The 13463-nt window shown below is 38.9% G+C and overlaps 1 protein-coding gene across 2 annotated transcripts in view; it reads left to right on the top strand.

Annotated features, from left to right (window-relative positions):
* LOC131681709 (receptor-type tyrosine-protein phosphatase mu) overlaps positions 1-13463 on the top strand; it is a 366805-nt gene that overhangs the window by 342014 nt on the left and 11328 nt on the right. The window contains exons 16-17 of one of the 2 annotated variants that reach the window (XM_058962680.1): positions 6043-6178; positions 6241-6347. In XM_058962680.1, the coding sequence (XP_058818663.1) occupies positions 6043-6178; positions 6241-6321 (217 nt within the window). In that variant the 3' untranslated portion in view covers positions 6322-6347. Of the gene's footprint in view, positions 1-6042; positions 6179-6240; positions 6348-13463 lie in introns of those variants that run through there. The other variant, XM_058962679.1, reaches the window with a different exon arrangement.

The following is a 13463-nucleotide window of genomic DNA, read 5'->3' as shown; positions in this document are numbered from 1 at the left end:
TGTGGGCGAATATGATCCGGAATTCCACAAATCTCTTCCTTCATGGATGTATCGAAAAATACAGTTGGATCAGAAGTATCTAAGAGATGAGCACGGTTGACGTTATATGTAGATGAATTGATGTTCTGTGCCATGTAATCGAAGTACAAGGACATGAATCGGGTCTGAGAATTAAGCTCGACAAGCCTTTCGCAATTTGCAATCACCAATGGGTTCAGAATATCGCATCGAATGAGCAATCGATATGAGAGGTCCCAGAATCGATTTTTCAGCGGAAGAACGCCCGCCAGCACTTCGAGACTCATCGTATGGGTCGAGTGCATGCAACCCAAGGCAATACGCAAGCAACGATACTGGATTCGCTCCAGTTTGATGAAGTGTATGTTCGCAGCGGAGCGAAAGCAGAATAATAATAATATCGTTGTTTGGTACAACCTGATTAGGTCTCCTGGATGGGCACCCCACCATGTTCCAGTTATTGTACGGAAAAAGTTGATCCTTTGTTGGCACTTCTGTTTCAGATACCTAATGTGACATCCCCAGGTACCTTTAGAGTCGAACCATACCCCGAGATATTTGAATGTTGAAGCCTGAGCAATAGTTTGATCCATTAATTGAAGCTGTAGTTGCGCTGGTTCACGCTTTCTAGAAAATACGACTAGCTCAGTTTTCTCCGTGGAGAACTCGATACCCAGTTGGAGAGCCCATGCAGACAAATTGTCCAAGGTATCTTGCAGTGGTCCTTGCAAGTCGACGGCTTTAGGACCTGTAATAGAGACCACACCGTCATCTGCAAGCTGCCTTAGCGTGCAGGAATTGACAAGACATTCGTCAATGTCATTCACGTAAAAATTGTAGAGGAGAGGGCTTAGACATGAGCCCTGGGGAAGGCCCATGTAGCTAAATCGTGATGTCGATAAATCGCCATGCGAGAAATGCATTTGTTTTTCAGACAACAGGTTTAGCAAAAAGTTATTTAAAATTGGCGAAAGACCATGCTGGTGCAACTTCTCATAAAGAATGTTGATCGAAACTGAATCGAAAGCCCCCTTAATATCCAAGAATACTGATGCCATCTGCTCTTTGTTAGCATATGCCATTTGAATTTCTGTTGAGAGCAACGCAAGGCAATCGTTCGTCCCTTTGCCTTTGCGGAAGCCAAATTGTGTATCTGACAGTAAGCCATTTGTTTCGACCCAATTGTCGAGCCGAAACAGGATCATTTTCTCGAACAACTTCCGGATACAGGACAGCATTGCGATCGGACGATACGAATTGTGGTCGGAGGCTGGTTTTCCTGGTTTTTGGATGGCGATGACCCTCACCTGTCTCCAGTCATGTGGGACAATGTTACCCTCAAGAAACCTATTAAATAAATTCAACAAGCGTCTTTTGGCAGAGTCTGGCAGATTCTTCAATAAGTTGAATTTAATTCTATCTGGCCCCGGGGCTTTATTGTTACATGATAAGAGAGCAAGTGAGAACTCCACCATCGTAAACGGTGTTTCGTTCGCGGTATTGTAAGGCGACGCGGCGCGGTAGATTTTCTGTGCCGGGGCGGAATCCGGACAAACCTTCTTGGCGAAATCGAATATCCAACGGTTTGAATATTCCACGCTCTCGTTAGTACTGTTTCGGTTTCGCATACGTCGGGCCGTGCCCCAAAGAGTGCTCATCGATGTTTCTCTTGTTAACCCGTCGACAAACCGGCGCCAGTAACTGCGTTTCTTAGCTTTCATTAAATTTTTCATTCGCTTTTCTAATATCGCGTACACTCGATAACTAGCAACTAACCCGTCGTTCCGGAAAGTTTTATACGCGGCAGCTTTCTCCGCGTACACGTCTGAGCACTCTTTGTCCCACCACGGGTTGGGAGAACGTTTTTGGGTGTTCACGTCGGGTACTCGTTTCGTCTGAGTTTGAATCGCGCTATCGAGAATCGAGTTGGACAAAAACTTATATTCTTCCTCCGGGGGAAGTATCTGTGTTGAATCGATAGTTTTGGATATCTCAGCAGCGTAGCTCTTCCAATCAATGTTTCGTGTGAGGTCATAGGGAACATTGATTGGTGTCGATGGTCTTGAACCAGTGGTGATTGCAATTACAATTGGTAAGTGGTCACTACCGTGGGGATCAGATATTACCTTCCACTTGCAATCTAACCGTAGTGATGTCGAGCATAAAGATATGTCCAGTGCACTTGCTTGCGCAGGTGGTCTAGGAATTCGTGTCATTTCCCCTGTGTTCAGAATTGTCATATTGAAGTTGTCACAAAGGTCTTGAATTGTCGAAGATCGATTATCGTCGTATAGACAGCCCCACCCCGTACCGTGAGAGTTAAAGTCTCCAAGAAGCAGGCGGGGCGAGGGAAGGTGTTCAATCACGTTGGAGAATCTTCGATATCCCATCATGGCCCTAGGAGGAATGTAAATAGAAGCAATGCAAAGATCTTTGCCTTTGATTGTTGTTTGACAAGCGACAACTTCAATGCCTGGCGTCGAAGGGAGGTTGATTCGATTGAAGGAGTAGCACTTTTTGATCCCTAAAAGTACCCCCCCATATGAGTCTTCTCGATCCAAGCGGATAATGTTAAAATCGTGGAAGTTGAGGTTTATATTAGAAGTTAGCCATGTTTCACATAGGGAAAATGCATCACAATGATTGTAATTTAGCAAGTGTTTTAATGAATCAATTTTGGGGATAATACTTCTGCAGTTCCACTGTAAAACAGTGATCAGATCCCTGATTCCGTCTAATAAGTTAGCCATCGAAGGATACGATCGCTGTAAGGAGGGGCCATTGTTCAGTCAACTGTTTTAAAAATGTTCTTACTGTTGGTAGAATAGCAACCAGCAAGCTTTTCATAGGATCGGTAATGTTGAAAGCTGTGAATATCCAGTCCACAATGTCAGAAAATTTAAGGAATCCCGTTTTAGGTTGAGTTTCTGACTGTAAAATTGGAGCACTTGGGATTTTTGGTGCCCCGGGGAGTGCTGGGAACTCCTGGTTGTATCTCAATTTCCCAAAACCAGGAGGTATTATCTTCGGATTTGTACCAGCCCTTCCAGTTGATGAATTATTTTTATTTTGTACCCTTGTTTGGGACAACCTAGGACCCTTACGAGGAAGTTCAGGTGAGTTTTGATTAGGTCTTTTCCTAGAGTTTCCAAGCGGAGCCAAAGAATGCCCCTCGCAAGGGTCGTTAGAGGCGTTATCGTCAGTTGGCAAGAGAGCGAATGGGTTTTCGGAGATAAGTGGAACAGCTCTTTTAAGCATTTCTGCGTAAGAGCGTCTGGAGCGATCTTTGGCGGATCGCTTCAGTTTATCCGCGCGAAGTTTGTACGTTGGGCATGTCAAAAGTGCATGCGGATTCTCCCCACAGTAAACACACTTCTCAGCGGGGCTACTGCAAGTATCATCCGCATGGCGTTCCCCACATTTACCGCACCGTTGCTTGTTGCTACAGTAGGTGGCCGTGTGACCTAGCTGCTTGCAATTGGAACAATTCATGACCCGCGGTACAAACAGGCGTACAGGTAGACGAGCTCCTCCCACTTCAACGTAGCTCGGAAGTGCAGATCCGGCGAAGGTTACGCGAAACGAGTCTGATGGATAGTAATTACCATCTTCGATGGACTTTGAGTGCAATTGCTTGCACTCCAAAATCTTAACTGATTGAAGGTTAGGGTCCTTAAAGCGGCCAGCCCCATCATTCATCAGATCATCGACAGTTAGACCCGCATCACTTACCACACCGTCGATCTCCACATCACGAGAAGGGATGTAGACGCGATACTCCAGCGTAAAGAGGCTATTTCTAACGATATCATTGGCCTGTTTCAAGTCAGTAACGACTACGCGCAGTTTGTCTGACTGAACCTTTTTAATCTCGGTTACGGCCGAGTAACGTTTTGTCAGCTCCCGTGCAACAGTTATGCTGTTTAACGGTTTATTTTTGGGCCGAAAGTATACCACCCAAGGACCAGCGGATCCATCCTGGTAAACCTTGACTCGGGGGGGCTGTGAGACATTGGGGGAAAGTGGGGGAAGTGGATCGACCATAACATTATCTGTCTCAGTATCAGATATACGTTCTTCTTCTTCATAATATTCCTCTTCGGAGGGTGATCCTTCTGTTTGTTCCATTTTGTTGCGGGAGCAACACGCTCGACCGCACTGTTTAACTTAAATCAAAATAAAAAATCAAAAGCAATAAAAAGAAAAAAATCGATAAGAAAAGTAAAAAACGAAACACTTCACCAGTTGGTTCCTGACGAGCTGGTAGGTGAATTGATCCTTCGTTTGTTTTATTCGTCACCCGCGTGACCTTCACACATTAGAGCTGATATAGCTCGTCTAAACAAAGCCGTCTTTCAGGCAAGAAAAATGTTTAGTAACGCACTTCACTGCACTACTTTAACTGATATCGCAGGTAACAATTATCACTCGCGGGACTGTTTATTAGTAATGCTTTACTGCAGCCTCTGCCACAGCAAGCACCTTCGTACCACCGAAAAAACTAAACCACACCGGAGAGAACAAAAAGCACTTGTTTCCCGGTACAAAGTTGGGTTACGATTGAATCTCTAATATTGTGTTCAAACCGTAGAATGTATGAAAACTCTTAAATTTATAACAAAAAATAAGAGTTTTTCTGCTAACGGAATGTTAACAATGGCGTCAAGGAACTTTTAAGTTACCAAAATCACGATTATTCAGAGTCTCGAAAATATTTCCAATTAACTGATTCTAGATCTAAAGTCCCAAGAACCTAATACGTTCTCAATTATTTAATTTGTTATTAACCTTGAGTCTAGCACGATATCAAAATAGCATTGGTCTTTGTATAACCGGAAATCTAAGAAATTATATGAACCTAAACCAACAATCCATGAGACACTTAACACTTTTATTTCATGAGGACTTTCGAATATAACTGTGTTTGCCGAAAATACACTACCTTTTTGCGTTTTTCGCATTTTTATGACCATAGTTGTTTTTTACGGCACCGGTAGTTGAATGGTAAGCGCGACTTCCACTCACCCCAGTAGGTCTGTGCTCAATCCCAGCCAAGGTATTTTCCTGGTAAAACTTTTGATTCTTAAGAGAAACTCTGCCCATCAAAAAAGTTTCATATTGATTTCAAGCTCATTATTTACGAAACTAAGAGCTTGGTTTTATAGGTATTTTGCAACGTTTGAATCTTAAAGTGACTTAAATGATATCGTGGATAAAACTAACTTACTCATAGTAGCAGCATGCCAAGAAGCTTACTTACATCTAGCCCGTGGTGAATTCAAACTTTTTTCACAAAAGCCACAAGTCTTAACGAGTCTAGCAGATTAAATAAGTCACTTCCGAAATCGGAAGTCGTTAATAATTGGTGAATGTGGTTTCTAAACTAAATGTCAAAGGAACTAATGTTTTTAAACATTACCAATATTACCAATCCTACGATCAACATTTGACATAAATCGGTTGAAGAATAAGAGAAATATAAGCATGAGAAAATGTTAATATTTGAAATGAATGTCAAATGCCCTAAAATCTTAACTTCTTGTAACTCTTGAAAAATTTTCACATTATAAGAATTGCAAAAAGCATATGATTTCGAGTCAAAGAACAGAAATATTGTTAAAAAAAAGAAAATTTTGGGAACCAAAATCCTAAAACCTCAACTTTTCGTATTTTTCAAGAAACGAACATTTTTCTTTCATATTTACTCATAGTTCAAATGTCAAAAGCTTCATAAATTGTCCAATAGATGTGAAATTTGGCATCTGAGCTAACTTTAACATGTGTCACAACATAAGGGGGAGGGTGCTCTCTTAGTGAATCAAAAAAAATGCAATGCCCTTATGCCCGCACATCGAAGCAAAACGAATGGAATGAAATTATCGCCAAAACAATTGTTGCTCATCTGATGCAATTGTTTTTTTTATTAAATCAATATCAACTTTGGCACTCTACTCTAATCAATGTTAATTGTTGGCTGTTTGTTTCTTTTATTTGTTCTGTTACACTCTCACCAACCGACTGCAGGGATGGTCGCAGTCGAGCGGGGGTGTACTGTGCGGCGAACGCGTGTATCGAGCAGGTTATTCAGCACGGCGAAGTGGACGTATTCCAGGCTGTCAAAACGGTTCGAAGGCATCGGCCCCAATTGGTAGACAATATGGTGAGAGTCTCCTAGCTGCATGATGGGTTCACGTAAAATATTGATTGATATTTCCTTTCCAGACTGAGTACAAATACTGCTATGACTTAGTTCTGCACTACGTTCTGCACTATTTGAACAAAGACTTAAAAGAAAAAAAGTGAGAATGCGATTTACACGATGATCTGTGGTGAGTATCTTTAACCTTTTTAAAGAATATAAGATAGCATTCAGCATATAATTTTAGTTTTATTCAGTTACTTTATTTTTATTATTGTCTTTGTCTATTCTATGTTTTTAAATGGGGGGGGGGGGTAATTTGGGGAAAGATGCTGCAAATCGATCCTGCATCAAAGTAAACCAGTCAATATTTGATAAAATCAATTTTATCAATTGCGACAAGTTTCGAAAATACTGTGAAATGGATTTTGCCATGAAAAAAAATTTATCAAATTTCCATGAACATTTTTTTAAAAAAAGGTCATTGCGGGTGAGATGTCGCACTATGGTCACAAACTGAAAAATGGTGAACAAAAGTATTTTTTAGCTATCGTTGATGTTTTTGTAATTAGGGGTCTTCAGCTGTGTTTCATGAAGTTTGATTACACCTATAAATCGGCCAGCACCTTCATTTTTCTTAAGGGGGTAATACCATTTCTAGAAACATTTTTTATTCAACATTTTAAAAATATTTTTCTTTTGCAACCTTGTGTAACGGTTAAGTTGGAGTAACTTAATTAAGGGTACTATTTATTTATATGTTTATATGAGCGATATATTGGTAGGGGTTCCGCAAAAGCAGTTTTTGGTTGTTTTTTCCAACAATGTATTTATATTACTTTGGTTTGTTCTTGAAAGATTCATTTTAAAAAGCATCAATTCGTCAAATTTTCATTTTATCCCAAGATTGACATCACTACAAATCAATGCGTTTACTAAAATTAGTGCCCGAAACTTTAAAGAATTAACCGAAGTAACTAAAACTTAGATACATATCGCCCGTTTAAACATATAGATAAATAGACCCATATTCCTATATGTCACTGTGTTAGGTCCGTTAGTTTGTGGATATACCTTATTAATAATCTATACCTGACGCAAATGATCATATAATGATATTCCGACGTGAAAAAAATACATTTAGCTACGTATCCTCCGTCATCGAGTGCAGCATCTCACCCACAATTTTGATGCGGCATCTCTCCGAATAGTATGGGAGAGATGCCGCACGACGACATTTTCCTCTGAAATTATGAATGACCGTGCTCATGATCAGAATGCTTTCTAAAAGGTCCCAGCTATTCAACCGATACATGATTTACCAAAAAAAGATCAAACAATTTAAAAAAAACGAAATTTTAATGTGGTACTGAAAAACTTTCGACACTCCGTGATGCAACTGGACGCACATAATCGTTATCAGATAGATATGTAATTTTTGTCTAGTCACACAGATAACATTATGCTATCTATAAACAGCGATCAATTTTTTATGAGTATGGAACTTTTTGTTACTAACTTATGATAAGCTTTTGATGCATAGTTCGTCTATCGTCAAGCCGGCTTTTCTGGCTGATATCTATGTATATTGAAAAGGCATTAGAAACGAGTAATAAGTCTATCCACAAGTTTCGAGAAAACAATGCGAAAAAAATCAGCAGATTTTCCAATATTTAAGATATATTCAAAAGATTGCTGCTAACTTCGGAGTATGTGATCGTATTGCAATGGAGAATGTACTACAGAGGGCTGGACATGTAGTGCGAAACCTGGAAGAGAGATCAGCTGAAGTTGAGCTCAGCAGAGAACTTAGATGCACTCAAGGACTTTGAAGGAGACCCCGCACTCGCTGGTTATGTGCAAGAAAGCTCTACGCACATGAGGCGACAGGATACACACAACAAGAAATATTCACAAAATCTATAGTGAATATTTCTAGAGAAAATTTTCAATAGGACGTAAGTAACAATGAGAGATTCTCTTTGGGGTCTTTCTCTTCTGTTCATTACTCGGCCATTTTAACATTTACTACTCTACTCTTTGCATAATATTCTAGTAAAAACCGTCGGCTTTCGATATGTACTGGAAAATTAGTGCAAAGTATTGACGTCGTAATAAACGAAAGAGAAAGTAAACAAAGAGAGGCTCTCAATGTTACTTACGTCCTATTGAAAATTTTCTCTAGATTTTTGTGTGGAATATGTCCTGTCGCCTAGTGTGCGAACATACCTCATGTGCAAAAATACGCGTGCGGTGAACATACAAGGAGGCTGGGGCACAGTGTCGCCTAGCCGGACAAAACCTAAAAATTTTATTTTTGATTTTTCATGATTTAACATTTTTCCCTGTTTTTTAACAGGTTGAATAAAGTCTTCTCAAAATATTAAGTCCTAAGAATGAAAGTTAGATTTTTTACAGAAATTCAAAGGTGAAATAGATGATGAATTCTGAGAAAAACTGTTTTCAAACCTAAAATATTCAAATGAATATATCTTTTTAGTTAAGACTCCGATTAGGGTCGAACTGGTTTCATTTGAAAGGTTATTCGTTGAGCTTATAACTGCCATTCGATTTAGTCGATATAAGCGTTTCTTCTCGCTCAGACATGTTGAACAAATGGTAAATCGAGCAATAAATAAAAGTTATAATGTTCAAAGTGGCTGTACTTTTTTTGAAACAGTTTGGAAAGATCGCTTGTTGTTCATGATACTTGAAAATTAGTGTACTTTCCGAAAATGAATATCTTATTTTGCCCCTTTCTGCCCGGAGTTATGAAAAAAGGAGATTTTTCATGATATGTCTGAAGGAGACGTCTGGTAGCTTTTGATAACCCAGGGTTCGCAATATAATTTATAGATGTGTCTTATCATTAAAAACAATTGAAGAAATGTGTATTCTGCTAAAAAATTCACCACACCTAATTTTTTGAAAATGAATTTTCGGATCTATTGCACTTTATATTCGTAAATATTGAATTTTGGAACCACCCTAGGTGCCAAAATTTTGAGGCAATAAAAAAACAAAAAATGAACATCAAATATGAATTCAGCGTCATAAAATTGCCTTAATGTGAAGTTTTCATCAAGCTCGGGCTACTTGTGAGGTTTTGTCCGACTTTTGTATGGAAGGTGATCACTGTGTGTGATTTGAATTGGCTCTAAGTTCATAGGGTTAATGAGTTAATAAGTTATTTTAGGCATTTAGGTTTAGTTGACGAATTTTGATTTCTAAGTTGGAATTATGCATCCGGCCATCTTGAAGTAACACGGTTACTTCAAATGTTTTACCTATGACGAATTTCACGCCAGCTCGAACAAATTTTGGTAGCACCCTGAGAGGGCTTAACGAAAACTTCTGTACATAAGAACTTTGTCACAAAAAGCCACTTTGCATACTTTGTTTTTCCAAAAATGATCTAGGCTATCTTTTGAAAAGAGTGAAACTTTTTTACCATTTTTTTTCAAATGGCTGTAGTCTAAAAATGACAAATCCTACAAAAAATGTTGTAGGAATGTATTTGCACAAAATTAGTCAAATTTTTGAATAAAAATATTGGAAAAATTCTTCATTGAACCCTACATTAAAAAAACGATTTTAAAAATTTAAAGTCGATTTACAAAAAAAAACATCTTTGATTTTGATGAAATTTCGTTCCAAGATAGATAATTGTGTTACCACCTACCGTCAAAAATTCAAGTCGGGCACTTTCAAGGCAAAAAAGTGATTTGAAAAAAATATAAAAATATGTTCATAACAAACTTGAATGTAAACTTTCAAATGAGCACAATAATTAACATACACTAATAGGCTTCTACTTTTACATTTTTTTTAAATGATTTGCACGATGACGAAGTCGACCGACAAATCGATACCCAATGACTTCCACTGCGAGCCGTGTCCAACAACCCCTGTATTAAGCTGTGGAATCATGTTTGCAAACATGGCCCACAGCAAAAATCAATTCACATCGACCCGCGAGTCGGCCACGCCACAGACCAGTGGTCGTTTGTTTGAGCAGGTGCGGAGTATGAAAAAAACACCACACATAAAAAAGGTCTATAGGCTCTCTCGGTCTCCTCGATGCATAACTATCGAGGCGTAAGGCATTAACCATCTTAAAACAATTGTCTGTCAGAGGTTCTTTAGCGCTGATGCACGCAATATGTTTGATGATGTTTGCAATACCGTCAAACCCTCTCAACCTAGGAGGAATACAACGTAGGCCTTTTTTAAAACAAAAAATGAGAATAACTCAAGAACTGTTCGATATATCAAACTACTCGGCTCAATAAAATGGTGTATTTCTATAATATTAAAAATTTAGTTGTCCTACTGGAGCTGTAGAGCTAGGTTCTCGGAAGGGCTCCCCGTCAGAATCACACACTACAATTGCAGACGAGACAGACCACGTCACCCACTAAAACACTGCTTAAAGCTAAGTGCAGCGGGCCGTGATTCTGAATGTGATATTCATTGTACGGTTCAGATATGAGCGGACGTAGAGATTATGCGACCGCGTGTACCATCGCGAAGTGCGTTTGTATATTGCGTGTGCTAACGTGTATATAACTTCGCGTGTATAAATTCAATTTTAAAACCGTGTGCCTTTTGCATACTCGCGTGTGTTCTTGGATGATCGCGCGCGAACCGTGAATCTGATACTTAGTACGGTTTAGATACTAGAAGAAAGTAATATCTTCCATATCACTAGAATTCCCGGTCATGTAGCCATGGAACATGTTGTCTAGTGTATATGAGGTTAATTTTTTGATTGGTCCAACTGACAATATCTTCTCACAAACTGAGTTTTATTGGATTCTGAGATGATTATGACTTTCATTGGTTTAGTTTTCGATAAAAATAGGGAACATAATTACCTATCTTGGAACAAAATTTCATCCAAATCAAAGATGGAGTTTTTTTTGTAAATCGACTTTAAATTTTTAAAATCGATTTTTTTTAGTGTAGGAGTCAAAGAAGAATTTTTTCAATATTTTTATTCAAAAATTTGATTTATTTTGTGAAAATCACTGCTACAACATTTTTTGTAGGATTTGTCATTTTTAGACTATAGCCATTTGAAAAAATTGGTAAAAAAATTTGACCCTTTTTAGAAGATAGTGGCTTTTGTGACAAAGTCTTAATGTACAGAAACTTTCATTAAAATCTGAGAGACAGGGTGCTGCCAACTCCGAATACGATTTAGCGTGAAATTCGTCCAATACTTCTGCGGGAAACAAAACATCGGAGGAAAACCTAGAACGTTGATAGAGTAAGGTGGGGTAAAAGTGCGCACCTAACAGTTTTCGTAAGATTGCAGTTAGAAGAAAAGCACCACGATATCGGATATATTACAAATATGTACCTTTATCATATAGCTTCAAAACGTATTACTAGAAATCTCTTGTTTTGGGTTGTAATTCGAGAAATAAACATTTTTTTATAAATACGCAAATGCGCACTTTTGCCCCATGATCGGGGCAAAAGTGCGCATAGCACGGGGCAGGAGTACGCACTGCTTAAATAACTTATTTACGACCACCAACAGACAAAGCTAATCAATGCTTGGATTTACATCCCCTCATACTGTTTCTCTATGATTCAAAGGTAGTTCCATCTGCCAGGTTTGAAATTGTTTATATTTTTTTTGTAATACTGTAAAAGTTGATCTTCGTATCTTCAGATCGAGTCGTTCGTGTCATAACAAATGGATAGACAATTAAATGATTTTTTTGAAAATATTTCTATAGGTTTTCAAAATTTATATTTATTTCTGCTTTCTTAAATTTTTGTTTTTCTGCTCTGAGCGTTCGACAGTCAGTTTACGTTTCATATTGGAACACTGTTTTTTCTCTTGAGCTGCAGATGTCGGCCTTTCTTTAACAGGAGAGCTAGTTATTATTTCGGATTTTTGTCCTTTCTTTCGTCGTTGTTGTGGGTCCTTTCTTCTAGGAAGTGGGCGTATCGCTGCTGGTGACACGTTAGCCGACTTGCTAAGATCCAATGCATTAACTTCCAAATCTTCAAAACAGTTTCTCTTTTTGAATCGCAATGCAACAGAGGTCGACGGATATGAATTAGGCACTGAATGAATTATTGGTGCATCGTATACCTGTGGTACAAATGTTTGTAGTGGCGTAGCATTACTCGGCATGGGTATCTGGATTTCGGAAATTGTGCAAGATTGATTCGATTCTTGCGGAATGTCCGTTACTAAACACGGTTGAAAGTCACCATCATCAAACACATCCGGGTTGAAAGGTTCAATTCCACAGGTTTTGAACGCAGTGATAGCTTTCTCAATAGTGGCACATTTACGATAGGCTATGCCGAACAATTCTGCAATTTGGTATTGTGTAATGACCCTACCTGGGTTATTCGTCATCCATGTACTACAAGCCTCTGAAAAATGGGTCTTTAGGGATTTAAAAAAGCAACGATCTAAAGGCTGTATCTTGTGGCTGCTGTGTGGCGGGATTGATAACATTACAATCCCATTGTCACGACAGTACAATATGGCCTCCAGATTCAGATGAGAACTGTGATTGTCCAAGATTAATAAAACAGGGTCATTCACCGCTGCCTTCACCTCCTTGTGGAAATGTCTCAGCCACGCCAAGAATAGTACACTATTCATATAACCAGTGTCTGACACAAGCAAAAGAGACCCTGGAGGTGCCCCATTCAAGAGCAAAGGGTTTAGAGGCTTTCGTTTGAAAATCAGTGCAGGGGGAACATAATTTCCAGTTGCACACAGCTGTGGTAAGTTCACCCCTTTCCGCTGAACTAACTTTGCCGACAGATTTTTTACCAGTACTGGCGATTACTTTTGGGGGACAATTGGAAACTGTCGACATACCCGTTTCATCCATATTATATTGCCGATTTGGAGAAAATTTATAATAAATTAAGTATCTCACCAATTTAAGCCTCTTCCTCAAACATGCATCCGAAATGCCGAGATCTACCGCAATCTGTCGCTTAGAGTCTTCATTCCGAAGTCTTTGTCGGGCTGTTTCCAGCATATCTGCTGTACATACCTTCCGGTTTGTTTTTCTCTTGTAGGTCCTAGAAGGATTGTTTAAATTTTTAATCTTCTTGAACAGATATGTAATGCGCACTCTTGCCCCACGATTGCTGCGCACTCTTGCCCCGTCGTATGTTTTTTAACAGATTTCATTGCTACAAAAATCACGGAATATTTTTCATCAAAACTAATGCGTTTACAGAACTACCATATATTGAAGGTTTTTTGGGTAGTATAGTTTTCGAGGTTCTCAATCATTCAAAGAACGATTTTGTAATC

This window comes from Topomyia yanbarensis, chromosome 2, assembly GCF_030247195.1.
Source record: "Topomyia yanbarensis strain Yona2022 chromosome 2, ASM3024719v1, whole genome shotgun sequence".
NCBI lineage: Eukaryota > Metazoa > Arthropoda > Insecta > Diptera > Culicidae > Topomyia > Topomyia yanbarensis.
This window is presented reverse-complemented; position numbering and strand designations above follow the sequence as displayed.